Source organism: Corvus cornix, chromosome 3, assembly GCF_000738735.6.
Source record: "Corvus cornix cornix isolate S_Up_H32 chromosome 3, ASM73873v5, whole genome shotgun sequence".
NCBI classification, from domain to species: domain Eukaryota; kingdom Metazoa; phylum Chordata; class Aves; order Passeriformes; family Corvidae; genus Corvus; species Corvus cornix.
This window is the reverse complement of record NC_047056.1, coordinates 17,989,048-18,006,139: the sequence shown is the minus strand read 5'-3', so window position 1 is coordinate 18,006,139 and position 17,092 is coordinate 17,989,048. Positions and strand designations below refer to the sequence as shown.

The 17,092-nt window shown below is 38.8% G+C and overlaps 1 protein-coding gene across 5 annotated transcripts in view; it reads left to right on the top strand.

Annotated features, from left to right (window-relative positions):
• DISP1 (dispatched RND transporter family member 1) overlaps nucleotides 1-15,538 on the top strand; it is an 87,372-nt gene extending 71,834 nt beyond the window's left edge. For all 5 annotated transcript variants that reach the window (XM_039569398.1, XM_010393564.4, XM_010393562.4 and 2 more), the window contains exons 4-8: nucleotides 3,115-3,238; nucleotides 4,287-4,414; nucleotides 4,845-4,942; nucleotides 6,983-7,080; nucleotides 11,720-15,538. In XM_039569398.1, coding sequence (XP_039425332.1) covers nucleotides 3,115-3,238; nucleotides 4,287-4,414; nucleotides 4,845-4,942; nucleotides 6,983-7,080; nucleotides 11,720-15,364 — 4,093 coding nt within the window. In that variant the 3' untranslated portion in view covers nucleotides 15,365-15,538. The remainder of the gene's footprint in view (nucleotides 1-3,114; nucleotides 3,239-4,286; nucleotides 4,415-4,844; nucleotides 4,943-6,982; nucleotides 7,081-11,719) is intronic.
• The last annotated feature ends 1,554 nt before the right edge of the window (nucleotides 15,539-17,092 follow it).

The following is a 17,092-nucleotide window of genomic DNA, read 5'->3' as shown; positions in this document are numbered from 1 at the left end:
TACAATCTCTGCCATTCTCTTTGTGTGTATGTACACTACCTCCACAAGCATGGAAACTCCATGCCTCAGTACTTTTTTGATTAAGGGTTGCTCTGAGAAGTGGCTTGGTTGTATCATCAATAGTGATAAACAGACCTGACAGACAAGTTTAAGAAAATTTAATCATAGTAGTTTTTAATTCTTCCTAAAACCCCATGCAATCTAGAACGCTGGGTTTGGATTGTATAGGCTCTGTAGCGTGGCAGGGTCATAGAAAATAACAGAGCATTGCGTCTAAAACTGTTGGCGCATCAGTAATGGCAACAAGAAACCATCTCAAGTGAAATATGTTAAAAACACAATCCATCTTTACAATTGCTGTCAGTGAAGAGCAGGCCTGTTTGTTAAGTATCTGTTTTGAGTTACAGAAGTCTGTGTGTTGATGCGATTTGGGTCACACAAATCTCTCTTGCTCAGAGTGAGCTTTTTACAATACAGAAACTGTATATGGTACATTTCTGTCTCTGTATGAGCCTGAGGAGTGGTTGAACCTGAGGACATCTGTATATAGGGGCTGAATTGAAAAGTTAACTCTAGCCACACATTACGCTGTAGCTTAAAATGGGAAGAAAAACTAAGCACTAGCTTTTTTACCTTCTCCTTTTGAAGAAAACATCTGAGGTCTTGGATCACCTTTGGACAAACTGCTTGAAAACAGTGGTGCTTTTAGTGGTGCTAAATATAGAATGAATTACTGTATCTCCTAAGCATTTTGAATTACGTAAAACATGAAGGGAAAAAAACTAAAAACAAATCAAACCTCTTATAGGTGTGTGGAAAACATCAGGAGGAAATAAATTAATGAAAGTTATATGCGTTTTAATGGTACATAGCTAGTTAAAATTAGTACCATTCTAACAGACCGAAAACAGGGCAAAATGGCATAAAAAGTGGTATTTCACTCAGTGTCAAACTTACATGAGTTCAGCATTCAGTACTGGAATAGTTTGGATGAAAAAGAAAGAAGAAAAGGTATCTGTGTGGATATATGTCTAGGTCACTGCACAACCAAAAAACAGTTTTAATGAGGCATCCAAAAGTGGGAGGTTTTATCCTGATTTAGGAAGGATGTGCTTAGCACTAAGGATATCCTTTCTGAATGTGATTCCTCCACTGAGGAATTGATTTAAGCATTTTCCCCTTAAAGTCAGGCATTTTGAGGCAAGTGGTCATTTATGCTGAATGTATCAGGGCAGTGGCTTCCTCTTCAGAGGAAAGAAAAAGTAACTAAATTCATGTAATGGCTTTTTAATGGGTAAAAAATTTAAAAACCTGCCATCTCTTTAGCCATGTATGGTGGGATGGGATTGAGGCTGCTTTTTAGGTAACTTGGTGGGAGCCAGAGCCCTCAGCAGCACTAAATGATGCTCAGACAGGTAAAATTAAACATGGAGTGGTCAGTCCTTTTGTCAGCCCAGGTCAGCTTTGCTTATCAGAATTTCAGTATGTGGTATAAGAAACAGAAAAAATTTGCAGGTGTAAACAAGCACTTACTGTGTTCTGTATGTGGCTTATTATCACATTAGACACTTAGGACAGAATTTCTTTTACAGCTGATAGAATTTACCCAATTTAAGACTGCTCAACTGAGAATGGAAGTGTAGAGACAACATGTCAAAGTGGTAAATCTGGCACTAGTGATGAATAGGAAAATAAAACTTTGGGGTATAACTTTTATGACTTCAGAGCAAATGTCTGTAATGGCTAGTCAGTCTAGCTTGGTGTTTATAAAAACATTTAGTCCTATAAATAGGAAAATTCTATTAGGTCATTTACTTCCCCTCACTTCTACTTTGTACAATTGCTCATTTGGCAAGCTGCCCCTTTGTGACTGACTTTAATGAAAACTTTGACTTCAGATTGCTTTTCAAGCTTCTGCTAATTAACCTCTTGTGTGAACATGTCAGAGTTTACCATGTTTACCTAATGGGAAATGGAGAAACACCCAGTGCTTTGGATTTCCTTGCTCCCTAAAGCTCTACTTGGACCCGTAGAGGTGCCTATTTCCACATGCTATGGAAAAACAGGAATAAGCTTGCTCATGCCATGGATTTTGCAGTCAGAATGTTGGGAAACCACTGCTGGGGTGTGGAGATGGACAATCCCTCTCTTCTTAGCAGCAGGACAGAAAATTTCTGTCGAGCTGACAATTGTAATGTGATTAATTAGGAAGTTGCTTTTAAAACTGAAAAAGAGCCATAATCTTTTAAGACAGTAGAAGTAAGTAAAGGAGCTTTCTGCTATAAACTTTTATGTTATGCTGCTTGTTAAGTTGAGGAAATAAGAGTGGAGATCTTCTTAATCAATATTTAGTGTGTACAGAGACCATTTGTATAGAAGGATTCATAGCCTGTAGTTTCTTTTCTAATGCCTCTGTGAGACTTCTGTACTCTCTCTGCTCCCAATATTAGACAATATTGCTTTTGAAACATAAAGTCTATGAATTCGAGTCTTTATTGGAAGAAAAATAATTTAGAAATTAAGATTTCTTGGTTTCACTTAATTTTCTGAATTTTGCTGTTGAATTAACAAAAATAAGAATATTTTTTAAAAATAATAAAAATTGGGTTTGTATTTTTAGAATACAAAAATTCCTCCACTCAAAATTTAGAATGAACTAGGTGTTAAAATCCAAGGATGGATGTTATGCTGTAAAACTAGACAATTAATGTTGATCAGTTTATGCATCATGTTGCCAATCCCTTGCATCTTTGAACTACAAAAGATTTCATGGATCATAAGTATGTAAGGTTTGAATTTTTTTTAATGGCTGTTTCAAAAATAGAGGAAATGTTTTCTTTGGGTTCTACTTTAAAAGTGATCTTTTTCTTTCTTTGATTTTTTTTCTTTAAAATACTTAAGTTTTTTAAAAAAAGAACTAAGGATGTTTTTTCTCATTAAATTTCTAACAAAGCATCTTTTTCTAGTGGTCTGCAATAATGGATAAGCTTGCATTTTTGTCAGAATCCTGGGGAAAAATAATAGTCTGCTATGAAAAGCTCTTTAGAGAAGTATGGATTAGTTTTGTGTGCGGCTTTCGTTGCTGTAGCACCTGTCCCTGCTCCTCTCCCGTAGCTACGCCGCGCTCATTGCCGACTGGCCCGTGGTGGTCCTGGGCATGTGCACTGTGCTCATAGTGGTGTGTGCTCTCGTGGGAATATTAGTTCCAGATCTTCCAGATTTCTCTGATCCACTGCTGGTAAGTCAATATTAATCAGTTGTACTTTCAAATAAGTATTTTTTGTTTGCTGTTTTTTCAGTGGAACCAGTAAACAGCAAATGCAAGTACAGCAGTTGACACAGTGTTGACAATTGCCCAACCTTGACATCGGAGCAGCAAATGATAACACAAAGCTGCAGTTGCAATCAGAGAATGTTATCCACTAGTTTCAATTCCCTCTGCATTTTTCTAAGGTCATGTGTCCTTCAACAGAACTGCTTCAGACTGAATAATGTAAATTCATCTGAGTTGTAGATGTACAGCACAGACCGTACATTCTAACTCAGGTTTCAAAGAGTGAAGGCCAGGAGCTGTTAAAGGAGAAGGGGATTCTAAGGGCCTTCTGGGGATGAAGTGATAGCCATATTGAAAGACTAAAAGTAATTTTTATCAGATTCTATTAAATACTGCACTTATTTTTCACTTTCCATGAATGCTCTTAAGCATGAGTAACTTTCAGGACTTTTTTATTGAAAATGTGGCATTTAATTATTATCCTCAAATAAAAATAAACTGTTTCTGTAAGTTATTGTTATAGTATAGTATGTGTATCTGTACATATCCATATGTAATGGATATTTCTTGAAAACAGCCAAGTTAAAATTGTTTCAAAGTCACTTTCAAAATTATTTAAAGATTTGCCTTATTCTTGGAGAAATAGAGAAGATATACTTGACAGTTTTTAATCATATTTAATCAATAGAGAGTGATAATTGAGATACAGAAGAGGACTTCGTAAAATGCCCTTCCTCTGAAAACCAAGTATTGAACATTTGATGGACTAAATCATCATCTCTTCTCAGAGAGAGCAGTAGGACGTGCAAGAATTCTTAATCCCTCATCACTCTCTACAGTCGGTCATTATTTTGTCTGACCTGTCATAAAGCATTTTACCTCTAAAAGTAGATGTCTGGAGTAATTATGCTTCATAATGAAAACTATCCATCACTTTGATCGTGTTTCCGCTCTCCCGTTGGAGCCGAAGAATGAAAAGCATCAATGGAATTTTGTGCTTCTCTCCCCTTAGGGTTTTGAACCGAGAGGGACGGCCATAGGACAGAGATTGGTCACATGGAACAACATGGTGAAAAACACAGGGTACAAAGCAACACTTGCAAACTATCCTTTCAAATATGCAGATGAGCAAGCTAAAAGGTAAAACTTTGTAGTAAAAATGCACTTTCTTTTATTGGTGGTTTTTGTAGGTACATTGTGCTTTCACCAGGGCTTGCTGAAGTTAATATATATACTGCCACTGATTTCAATAAATACACAATCTAATAGTCTACAGTTCTTAAGGCCTTTCATATCAGGCTAGATATTTCCCATTGCAAGCTCTTTTAAAAAATGTTTAATTTTACTTTTCTCTATGGGTATTTTCAGTACTGGACTCAATGTCCTTCCATTTGAAGTCTCTTAATTTAAACAAAAAATTAAATTACTGTATCAGTTATTGTATGCCAAAATCACATCAGTAAAAATATGTTTTCTCATGTCTAAGAGCTGTTAAGGTGTGACTTGTTTGGATGGTGCTTCTTTTAATAATTTCTTTGCTAAGGTAAAGTAAAACTTTGTTTTGGTTTAGTCATCAAGATGACAGATGGTCAGATGATCACTATGAAAGAGAGAAGAGGCAAGCAGACTGGAACTTCCACAAGGATACCTTTTTCTGTGATATTCCAAGTAAGTGGAGAAATGATGGAAGGAAGACTAAAAACTTCTGCCAGTTCAATGTTTCCTGAACTGTTCTGTATATTGTAGGCCATATTAGGAAGATATTTTTACTTAATGTATACACACAATAAGCACCTTCTTTCTGTGTGCAGAAATCTTGAGAAAATTGGGCTGAAATGTTGTGTTCTATTGGTTCTTTCTCAAAATAAACTGTGTTTATCTTAAAGTGCTTCCTTTAAGCGTTTCCATTTCCTGTAAGGAATTTTACTAGTTCTTGGTAGTGCTGAACACTGTAAAATCAGTGTTTTGTGTGTGACTAGAGAGGTAGTGCTTAATTCACATTAGGGAAGAAGTTGTATTTTATCTGGGCCGTTAGCTGAATTCTAAAAAACCTAAATCAAAATACTTTTCCTGTATATGTCCTAAAAGGCATCCACTGGTTTTATTTTGTACAGAATTTAGGGGTTTGTTTAAGGAAAAAAAAATATACACCAAAGAAAACAACAAAGAAAACATCCCCCTTAAAGAAACAAAAGTAAAAATTGAAAATCCCCACCTTAAGGCACTGTAGGCTTATGAAGCTGACTAAGTTAAACTTGAGGACAAAAAAGACAAAGTCTTTTGACTTTTTACAAGGCACACTGCAGAACTTTGATAAGTGCTATTCTGGCAGAAAGTGCATTTGAGATGTAGATCTTGCCTCTATTCGTAGAATGACCTGAGCTCTTTTGTGGCTACTTCCACATGTGAGGACTGATAACAGAGCACAAAAACACAATTGTGAAATTATTTGTTTAGATTACTTGGTCTAAGAGAGCAATGACCAGGGGAAACTGGGGTGAAGAACAGATTTTTATTCTTTTTTTCAATTACAGTATGGTCTTGAGGAGGATGGGAGCAAGGTCATCATTTCTGCTCCTGTGAAAAGAACCAAATTAGACTGAGCATATCATGAGTAAGGAAGAGGAAATGTTCTGGGAACTCTGCTGAGCATTAACTTGAAGTGGAATTAGCTCCTCTTATCCAGGCCACTGTTCCTGCACAGTCTCACTATCATTCTTTCCTCTAGTGTTTCTGTGTAGTCTCAGTTGCAACAGTCATGAAGGAATCGTGCTTTTATGGGAAAATTTGCCAGTCCATTATGTAAAGAAAACAGTTGATTTCCTCTTGACCCACTTTTGTCATTCCTGGTATCTTTCTTTGTCTGCTCCAGGATCTCTACATTTCAGTTCCCTTGATCCTAAGGCATGGCTGGAGATCATAAAGCACTATCCCTGAGTCTTTTCATTGCTGTCTTGTGAAAGGCAAAAATTCTGCAGCTTCACAGCAGTGGGAAAAATTCAGCTTTTTGGGGTTTTGGAATATTTTAATTAATGTGATAATATTTCTTATCCTAAAGTACCATACTGCATTAGGCAGTACTATATATTTGTGTATTTGTTTCTCTTGTGAGCTCTGCAGACAGATCTCACTGCCACTAAGTAATTATTTCCTTTCCTAAATCTGTCTGCTGATAAATGCGATTTAATTTGTAATTTAAGCTCCATGTGTCTGAACTGTGGAATTCTTGAAAATGGCCTCAAGGATATCACAACAATTTCCACTCCAGTCATTTGCTTCTAAAGCAAAAACATTCTTGTAGAAACAGCTTTATAATTATTATTTATATTCCCAAATGACTTACTAAATAAGCCTTTGATTACTATTATCAGTGTACTGCCATTATGCTGTGCCAAGAATTTCATAGTTTGCTGATTAGATCTTTTGATTTTTGTTTGTCATATTTCAGAAGATAGTTTGCTTGAATAGAAGTCTGTAGAGCTTCTGAGTGGTATATAGTATTGAAGATGCCATATTTACTATAAGCACTTTAAGGAAATAGAAACTTTCATGTGGAGTGAGTCTTACAGATAAACAGCTCATGTTGAAAAGGAGGTGAATTGCCATGACTCGACAAAGATTTCGTGCGTGTCATTGGAGTGGTGGGATTTTGCCTTTGATACCAGGCCCGCCCAAACAATCAGTGAAAACCCCCTCCTGTAATTTCAGGTGATCGCTATTCACGAGTGGTGTTTACATCAACAGAAGGAGAGAATTTATGGAATTTGAATGCAATTAAGTCAATGTGCAATGTAGACAACTTGAGGGTAAGTAAATACAGCATTGGTTTAACTTGCAGATACAGGATGTGTATTTGAAACTTTGTTTCGCTGCCCACTGCCATCCAGTAGCATTTGAGAGGTCTTTATGTGGTTCACCTCCTGCCAAATGGTCATGCACATGAAGTTAGAAAACAACTTTCAATTTGTAAATCCGATTATATAGGGGGATTTCTGTGGATTTTCTACTCCTAGCATCCAGAATGGGGTAGAAGAGGGTTGCCTCAGGAAAGGACTGTCTTAATTTTTACTGTGTGTTTCCTCATAGAATATTACTCCATGGAGTTTTGTTCTTGTTTTCCAGCAAATAATTGATTTTTATTGCTTTTTCACCTTCAGGTGAAGTAGCTATAACCTCATAGTATATGCCGTTTTCTCTGACACCCAGTGGGTCACTCAAATTAGTTGGGTTTTTTTTTGTTAGTTTAGGTTGCAAATGGACAGCAAAGGAACATAGGTACAGTAGCTAGAAATACAGCCCAGTTAACTATATGTGGATAATGATATTTAAAGAGTAATAATAATTTTCTATTTAAACTTTATTTGTAAAATACAAGCTTGTCACTTGCTGGAGTCCTTTGAACCTCTGAGTATGAAGCAATATGTTTTTCTTCTGTTAATACTGAATGATTTATTTCCATTTTGCTCTCCTCCAAAGCAAAAAAATCGTAAACAATTTAATTCATATTATACAACATTTATTTAATGAGAAATATCTTCACTATTAGATTGATCATTTTCTTTTTGACAACTGTATTAATTGAGCAAATTCCCAAACTGTTTTCTCTACAACAGCCATCGTTCGCTTGCTTAAAACATTGAGGTGTAGTGGAACATTGTATAATGAATCTTCCTTGGCAGTCTGCTGACAGGCATTCTGTCCTGGTTGGCCTCCCTTGGTGGAAGTGGGTTTTGTCCTCACACGCTCATGAAATGTTCCTTATTTCCCCATCAGAGATGATTGCACTGACAGGATGGCTCATGTGGTTGTCCCTTATCTCTTGCAATCAGAACGAGCCAGGTGAGCAAAGTACAGTATCTGAAGCAGCCCAGCTCAGTTTTGAATGAGTCTTCACATCACCAGTTCCATCAGGAGATCCAGGGGAGAGTAACCTTTAACAAGGGTAAAAATTGGGACTGAGGGAGGAGATGCTAATCTGTGCATTTAACTGTAGAGGTTTAGTCACACAGGCAGCTGATGCAGCTGAATCCCAGGCAGTGTAGGTCATTGCAAAGCAATGCAGTCTGAATTAAAAAACATCATTCTGTTTACCAGAAGACAGTTAATTACCTCTGAAGAATATCTCTGCAATGATTGCATTACTCCTGAGGAGTTTTTCTTTTGTTCCTCCCCATCTGCTCACCTTGATAATAATGTGTTATTTCAAATACTGCTATACTTTGTGAGGTAAGGATGAAACTACTTTACTGCAACAAACAAGCCCCATAAAACCAGCTCTTCCTTCGAAATAAGAACACTTCAGAAAATGAAATGTTTGCTGCATCACCTACACCCACAGTTGTGTAGATTTTTATAGAGAATGTTGTTGTAAATAATGTTTTTGTAGATCTTTATTTGTAATTTACTTAAGAATAAAGTAATTGAACACCTCAGCTGGGTAGAACAACAGTGCATCATGGTAGCAGCATTGATTTTTAGCTAGTTAGTATAGAAAACAATATGGTTAGGTTTTGCTATTACTACTGGTCTGTGCATGTAAATTTATTACAAAAATTAGGTATTCAGGGCTCAGAAAGGGATGAAGTTTTTATCATGGTTTATTTTTTAAATGCTTGTTACTTACAAATAACATTTTGAATTATTTTAACACTTTCTAGCAGTTTTTAAGTACTTCTAACACTTCTTAGAACTCACAAAGTGCTGTGCCATGTCCCACTTCTGAATGCTAAGTTCTGGTAGCAGCCAGTCCCTAGGGAGGGAGAGGATGCTGACTTGCACTGCAGCCATAGGAAGAAATCCATGACTTTGGTGACCTCCTGAACTTACAAACTCTTTTCTGGCCGTAGTTATTTTTGGTTTTGAGTTCATGCTTGCTTAGGGCCACAGTTCTGGTGAATTAAGTGGCAAAACTTTCTGTATTCGAAGACAGGAAAATCAGGCACTGCTTTCTGGAAAGTCAAACCTTAGAATTTAAGTATTTTCCTGGTGATAAGCAGGATATCAGTGCCAACTACTATTGGCTTTAGTATGGAACAAACAGCATATCCTCTATGTGTTTAACTGTATTCCCATCTGCTTGTAACTACTTTAACTATAGGTTTTACTGACACTTAGGGGCTCTATCCTGCAGCTGCTCAGCATATGCTAGTCCTAAAATCTTCATGGAAACTTTATATACAAAATAGTTATAGGTGTTCTCATTTTTTACTACTTGGATAAGAAGGCTTGGGTTTTTTTTTTACCTGTTAATTGCAGAATGTTTTCCCTATAAACTGTAAACAGTTATTTTATAAACTTCAAAGACTGTATATTATGTCTTCAGAGTGCTTCCCCAAAGCAGTGGATTTGTGATTTTCTGTTACTGCAGAGACCCATGTGGGCAGATCTGCCCACAGATGTATGCAGGTTACACAGTTTAGTTTCCTTACTTGTTCCAAAATAAATTAAAATGGTGCCAGTGGCAGACCAGGTCTGGAAACACCAGAATGACCTTTCCAGTTCCTTTGGATCACCAACAAAGCCCAATGCTACAATCTATTAACATTTTACGTAGTATTTTAATGAGCTATCAGGAGCTAAGTTTTGTATTTTACTTTCTAATTTCCAGCTGCCAGCTCATGTTACTTTATCTTTGGCAGCAGTTATTTTGCCAGTGAATGTTTATGGCCTGCAGCAAGTGTAGAAGAACAGTATATAAACCTCATTGTCCCATCTTGAACCTGAAAACATTGAGAAGACAATACAATCCTCTCCTCCCAGTTTGCCTATTATATCCTCATAGGGCTAACCTGGAGATGTGCCATGAAAAACACCCATATGCTATTCCAGTGCTTCCTTTTATTTAGTGGGTTGTTCCGTTTTTCCTGAGTTTGCATGTGTGAGTGTTTTTATCTGGAAACAATCAAATGTGAATTATCCTGTTTTTTTGGAATGCCAGTTTGTTATTGTTCAGAAACTGGTTGACAAAATTTGGTCCATATTAAAGCTTTTATAACTGCTGAGAGAATCTCCGAGTGGATTTTTTTTGTCTGCATTATGAAGGATTGCTAATAATAAACCTGTGCAATTTTGCTGAAGAAAAAAAAAGTAAAAAGAGGCTAAGTGGTTTCTTACAGATCACCTAAATTTAAAGCATACATGGACAACTGTTTCAGGGCCCAGTCCTATAAAATCTGAAGCACATGGCTTTATTAATGTGACTGTATTAATATGTGTTCATTCTGTGTAACTTGATTAAAACAGAACTTCTACATATGTAACTATAATATTTGAAGGACTAATTCTACTTTGTCACATATAACAGAAGTTCTATTTTTTGAGACTTTTATTCCTTGTGCTTTCCAAAGATTGAGTTTTCTCAACTTGAGAAGATTTCCCTGATCTAACCTTGTTACTTAAGAGTTTCGCTTCTGGTTTACAGTTACTTTCAGTTTGCGTAGAAGTGTCTTGTGGCGATTTAGCGAAGTTGTGCTCTTACTGTCTTTGACTAAATCTGGAATATTCTAGAAGCGAAAGAAAAATATCCCCATAAGGGATTAAGACTCATTTAGTTCAGGAGAATCTTTAACCAGAATGTTAAAATTGCTATCATTTCTGTAAAGTTCTGGGCTTTGGGCAGTTGCTTGAGCTGACAACAGCAGTGCTTCCCCATGTCCCAGCTCCGTCCCCTCTGCGCTTGCCACTGTTGCCTGCTCATCCCTTTGACTTCTCTGGCCTTGCTGCTGCAGCTGCCTCCACTCCACTCCTGAGTCAACTCTTGGGACTTTGTCCCACCGTGGGTGCAGCATTCAGAGGCGTGACCTGTTATTCTGGGGTGCTTTATGACAGTGAATTATCCTGTGCTTGCGCTTTGGAAATCCTGCATGACTTAGGGACGTGCAGTGCCTGGGCAGCAGGCAGAGCTGTTCGGGAACAGTGCCTGTCACTGTACAAGACCTAAAAGAGACTCACAAAATCAGGGTTGTAGAAGAGAGGAGAGGTGATGGAAGTCATTGTAAAGCTATCACATCCTTCTTTTCTGGATGGTAAGTTCCTACCTCTCCTAGGAGCTTCAGGATATGATTCCAAGCAGAATGAAACTTCATTCATGTATGGCTGATTGTTTATTCTTACGAGTATAGCTTGAGATAATAGAAGAGAGTTAACAGTCCTCAGTCTGGAAAGAAACAAAACACCTCAGTGGATCTTCAAATAACGCTCTTAACGCTTCTGCCAATTCTGTGCCACTGTGACAAGTCTGTGTACTGACTGGTATAGTCTCCTGCATGTAAGAGGATACTGATCAAAAGGAGTGTGTGTGGAAGTAAGAATTTAAAATGTTGACACTCAAAGGACTGTAAACTGAATTTTCATAATTTTAAGTCATTTTTTGGGTTGGCTTTTTTTTTTGTTACTGAATGTTTCAGACTTTAAATTGGATTTTTCTCCCTGCCTGTCTTTATATAGATCAGATCCCATTCCCAGTTTGGTGATCTCTGCCAGAGAGCCACTGCTGCTTCGTGCTGTCCCAGCTGGACACTGGGCAACTATATTGCTATTCTAAACAACAGGTCATCGTGTCAGAAAATTGTCGAACGGGATGTCTCTCACACCCTAAAGCTGCTTCGCACATGTGCCAAATACTACTACAACGGGACCCTGGGGCCGGACTGCTGGGATATGAATGCCAAAAGGAAGGACCAACTCAAGTGTACTAACGTGCCTCGCAAATGTACCAAGTACAACGCTGTTTACCAGATCCTTCACTACCTAGTGGACAAGGATTTCCTAAGCCCAAAGACAGCTGACTATGTCTTACCAGCTTTAAAATACAGCATGCTCTTCTCCCCGACCGAGAAAGGGGAAAGCATGATGAGTATTTACCTAGATAACTTTGAGAACTGGAACGCTTCCGATGGTGTAACAACCATCACAGGGATTGAGTTCGGAATAAAACATAGGTTGTTTCAGGATTACCTGTTGATGGATACTGTGTATCCTGCCATAGCCATTGTAATTGTTCTGTTAGTTATGTGTGTGTACACCAAGTCCATGTTTATCACGCTGATGACTATGTTTGCAATAATTAGTTCCTTGATTATTTCTTATTTTCTCTATCGGGTAGTATTTAATTTTGAGTTCTTTCCGTTCATGAATCTCACAGCATTGATTATCCTCGTTGGGATTGGAGCAGATGATGCTTTTGTTTTATGTGATGTGTGGAACTACACAAAGTTTGATAAACCTCATGCTGGAACCTCGGAGACAGTGAGCATCACATTGCAACATGCTGCTCTTTCCATGTTTGTCACGAGTTTTACAACCGCTGCTGCCTTCTATGCTAATTATGTCAGCAATATCACAGCAATCAGGTGTTTTGGTGTTTATGCTGGCACTGCCATTCTGGTGAATTATGTTTTGATGGTTACATGGCTGCCTGCTGTAGTTGTATTACATGAACGATATCTTCTCAATATTTTCAGTTGCTTTAAGAAACCTCAGCAGAGGGTATACAACAACAAAAACTGCTGGACAGTGTTGTGCCAAATGTTCCACAAGATTATTTTTGCAGTCTCAGAAGCATCCAGGATATTTTTTGAGAAAGTTTTGCCATGCATTGTTATCAAATTTCGGTATATTTGGCTTTTCTGGTTCCTTGCCTTAACAATTGGTGGAGCATATATTGTGTGTGTAAATCCAAAGATGAAACTGCCGTCACTGGAGCTCTCTGAGTTTCAAGTTTTTAGGTCTTCTCACCCATTTGAACGATATGATGCAGAATACAAAAAACTTTTTATGTTTGAACGTGTCCACCATGGAGAAGAGCTCCACATGCCGATTACAGTAATTTGGGGTGTCACACCTGAGGATAATGGTGACCCTTTAAACCCTAAAAGCAAAGGAAAGCTGCAGCTGGATACAAGTTTTAATATCGCTAGCCCAGCCTCACAGGTTTGGATTTTACGTTTCTGTCAGAAGTTAAGAAATCAAACCTTTTTTTATCAGACAGAAGAACAAGACTTCACAAGCTGCTTCATTGAAACATTTAAGCAGTGGATGGAAAATCAAGACTGTGATGAGCCATCTCTTTACCCTTGCTGCAGCCACTGGAGCTTTCCATACAAACAAGAAGTTTTTGAATTATGTATCAAGAGAGCTATAATGGAGCTAGAAAGAAGCACAGGGTACCATTTAGATAGCAAGACCCCAGGGCCTCGCTTTGACCTTAATGACACCATCAGGGCAGTGGTGTTGGAGTTCCAAAGCACCTACCTCTTCACACTGGCTTACGAGAAAATGCATCAGTTCTACAAAGAGGTGGACTCGTGGATTTCAAGTGAGCTTAGTTCTGCTCCTGAAGGTCTTAGCAATGGTTGGTTTGTGAGTAACCTTGAATTTTATGATCTTCAGGACAGTCTTTCTGATGGTACTCTGATTGCCATGGGCCTTTCAGTTGCCGTTGCATTTAGCGTAATGCTTCTTACAACTTGGAACATAATCATAAGCCTTTATGCAATAGTTTCAATAGCTGGAACTATTTTTGTCACTGTAGGTTCTCTGGTTCTTCTTGGGTGGGAGCTGAACGTGTTGGAATCTGTCACAATCTCGGTGGCTGTTGGCTTGTCGGTGGACTTTGCTGTTCATTATGGAGTGGCTTATCGCTTAGCCCCTGACCCTGACCGAGAGGGGAAGGTCATTTTTTCTCTAAGCCGTATGGGTTCTGCTATTGCAATGGCTGCCTTGACTACATTTGTAGCTGGGGCAATGATGATGCCCTCAACAGTGTTGGCATACACGCAGCTTGGCACTTTCATGATGCTTATAATGTGCATTAGTTGGGCTTTCGCAACGTTCTTCTTCCAGTGCATGTGCCGATGCCTTGGGCCCCAGGGCACTTGTGGTCAGATCCCACTACCAAAAAAACTGCAATGTAATGCCTTCTCTCAGGCCTTTTCAGGAGCCCAAGGGGGCAGAAGTCAAAACAAATCACATCCTGTTAGCAAGTATCAGCTGGACTCCAGAAATCAGAAACCAGAAATGGAGCATGAGCACTATGAGCTTGAGCCTCTGGCATCACAAACCGGCATCTGTAACCCTGCAGAGAAAGTGACGTACGAAGAAACTCATATCTGCTCAGAGCTCTTCAGCAGCAGGCCCCAAAACTCATGTATGCCTATGCATCCAGCCTATAATAGTGAAGTCGGTAAAGGCATCAAAAATGTTGCTAGTTCAGCTGTGCTGCAGACATCTATTGACCAACCCACCATATGCCCAATTTTCTCTCAAAACAGGCAGTGTAGCTGTCCTGATGCATACAAGCAGGTGGCAGTGAAGTGGAGTCCGCACTCCTGTCAGCAGTTAAGCGACACCTTCTGTTACCAGTGTTCTCCTTCCCCGGGCACTATGCAGATCCAAAGCTCTGTAGCTCCGATAAATGCTTTACAGCAAGCTGCTGAGGGTTACGTGCATCCAGTCCAGCACGTCCTCCATTGCAGCTGCCTTCAAGGAAGGCTGAAAAGAACGATGACACAAAACTCTCTGCCTAAAAATTTTTTCCTCCAGTCCATGCAACAGTTCCAGGCACATCAAAGAATAAACAGGACAGATACACACACTCATCAAAACCCAGAGGAAAACGTAAGAACTGTTCCAAAGGTGATGAGCTCCTCACAGTTCCTCTGCCGAAATGCAGCACCTCTAATAGTGCGTTGCTCTGAATGTGAGAACAGTGTCTCAAATAACCAAAAGGGATTCTGTCAGCAGACAGACAAGTGTGATGAAAAGGGTGGTACAGAAGCGAACGGGGTGGAAAGCAAGAAAGCCTCTCTGTCAAAGCAGAAAAAGAAAGCTGAGAGCAAGATAGATCAGCATTCTTTGCAGAATGAGCGAGTTTTGAAGGCTGACCAAAATGATAAAAAGCACCTGCTGACCAGGTCAGGGAGAGAGGCTCGCTCCGAGGTTTGCCATGAAAGTTCACACTGTTGTGGCAAGGCTATCGCAGTGAAGTGCAATTCTGTTGACTGTCAAATGCCAAACATCGAAGCCAATGTGCCTCCTATGTTAATGCGCCCAGAACTTTCCAATGAAAGTTTGTTAATAAAAACACTATAATAAACCTTTAATTTGGCAATCCTGCGTCTTTCTTTTAAAAGTAAGTTTAAAGCACTAGAAAGGAAAGTCCTGAATAAATATGAATTAAAATTTGCCTCTTGGAATGAAAAATGTATTTTATAGAACAATAACATTTATACATTTCATAAAGCCATTACATGTAGTAAAACCTGATGTTGTCCAGAATGTTTTTTTGCTATAACTCATAAGGTGGATTATGCTTCATTTAGGTTTTGTTCCTGGGCATTAGTGTTTGATTTCTCCTTATAAACCATCTCAAGAAATAAAGCATTACTAAGAAACTCTCCCTGTTCTGAAGCCAGGGCTCGTGAGATCAGTATCGTTTGGGGCAGACTGAGATTGCCGCATTTCCTGAGTACATAATTTACCTTTATTCTACTGCTGCCTTGGCAGGCTTCTGCACACCTTGGAACAGCAGCAGGACTGTAACTGTGTTCTTTCAGGATTGTTTGACAGACCAGCTCTGCAGGGTAGCCTGTTTGGGGAATATTTTTAACTATTAATCCTAACAAAATCTTAAGCTCCTGGAGGTCTGCAGCATTTACACTGCCCTTGTTGCATTGCTGTGTGTCTAGTGCAGTAAAACATTTTAAACTGCCTTTGTGGCAGTTACTGTATAGACTTTACCATTAAATACCAGAGAATACAGGTGGAAACAATAGTGAACATTACTGACTTCTCAGTGATGACAACAAAAATACAGTTTGTACAGCTGACAGATGTATGTAAAATCAAGAGTTATAAAATTGGGCATGAAGTGGCTTGCAATACTGAACTTTTTCCCACAGAGTTAATCTGCTGTGGAGAAAGGCATAGTTAATGCACAGGTTCTAGATTTACTGCCAACAGTATCAGATTAAGTCAACTCAGAGGGCTCAGAAACATAAATTAAAGTATTGTGTTCTGAGTGTTCCTATCTGGAGAAGTTCCAAGATGAGTTACAAATACTGAGCTAAACCATGTAACCAAGACATTGGATTTCAGATGATGTATCTGTGTAAGGACGGGGTTTAGTCACATGATAGCTGTGGCTAGTCGTGGGAATACTTGCTGGTCTTACCATTCAGGGAGAGTGGATTTGAGAGCTGGAAGTGTGTAGCGTGTCATCATTGCTATGTACCTTAATGACAAATCTCTCTTCATTTCATCGCTTGGTTGTGCTGATGGCGTTGATTTATGAAACACAGAAGGTAGATTTCATGGGTTGATGTGATATCAGGTACTTGGCGTGTAATGAATCACTGGAGGGAAATCCTGGCTAACTCTGTCCTGGTGTTCATGTTGAAGGCATGCAGAAGGTTCACATCATACCAAATCACTTTGGTTTGGCTGGGAGTAGTGATGTTTGTGCTTCCATGTCCCAGGGACTGGAAGAGGCTGAAATCTACAGAAAAGCCTAAAATAGTTTTACATGGTTTAAGAGGAGTATCATTCTTTCTTAGTTATGAAATAAAACTTGGATTTAGTTACCTTGGAACTTGTAACTCAGTTTAGAGCCTGATTCTTACGTTTGTAATGAGACCAGTGCAAGGCTTTTCTGTGCACTAGAGTCTCCATTAATTGTAAACTAAGATTTGCAGTGCTAGCAATCTAAAGAAATTTAAGGGAATAAGAAATAAACTGGGCTCTTGCTGTTGTCCAGCTTTTTTTCTGTCCGCCACATCTGCTTGCGTGCAGTCTGTCAGACTTGTCAAATGTAATGCTTAC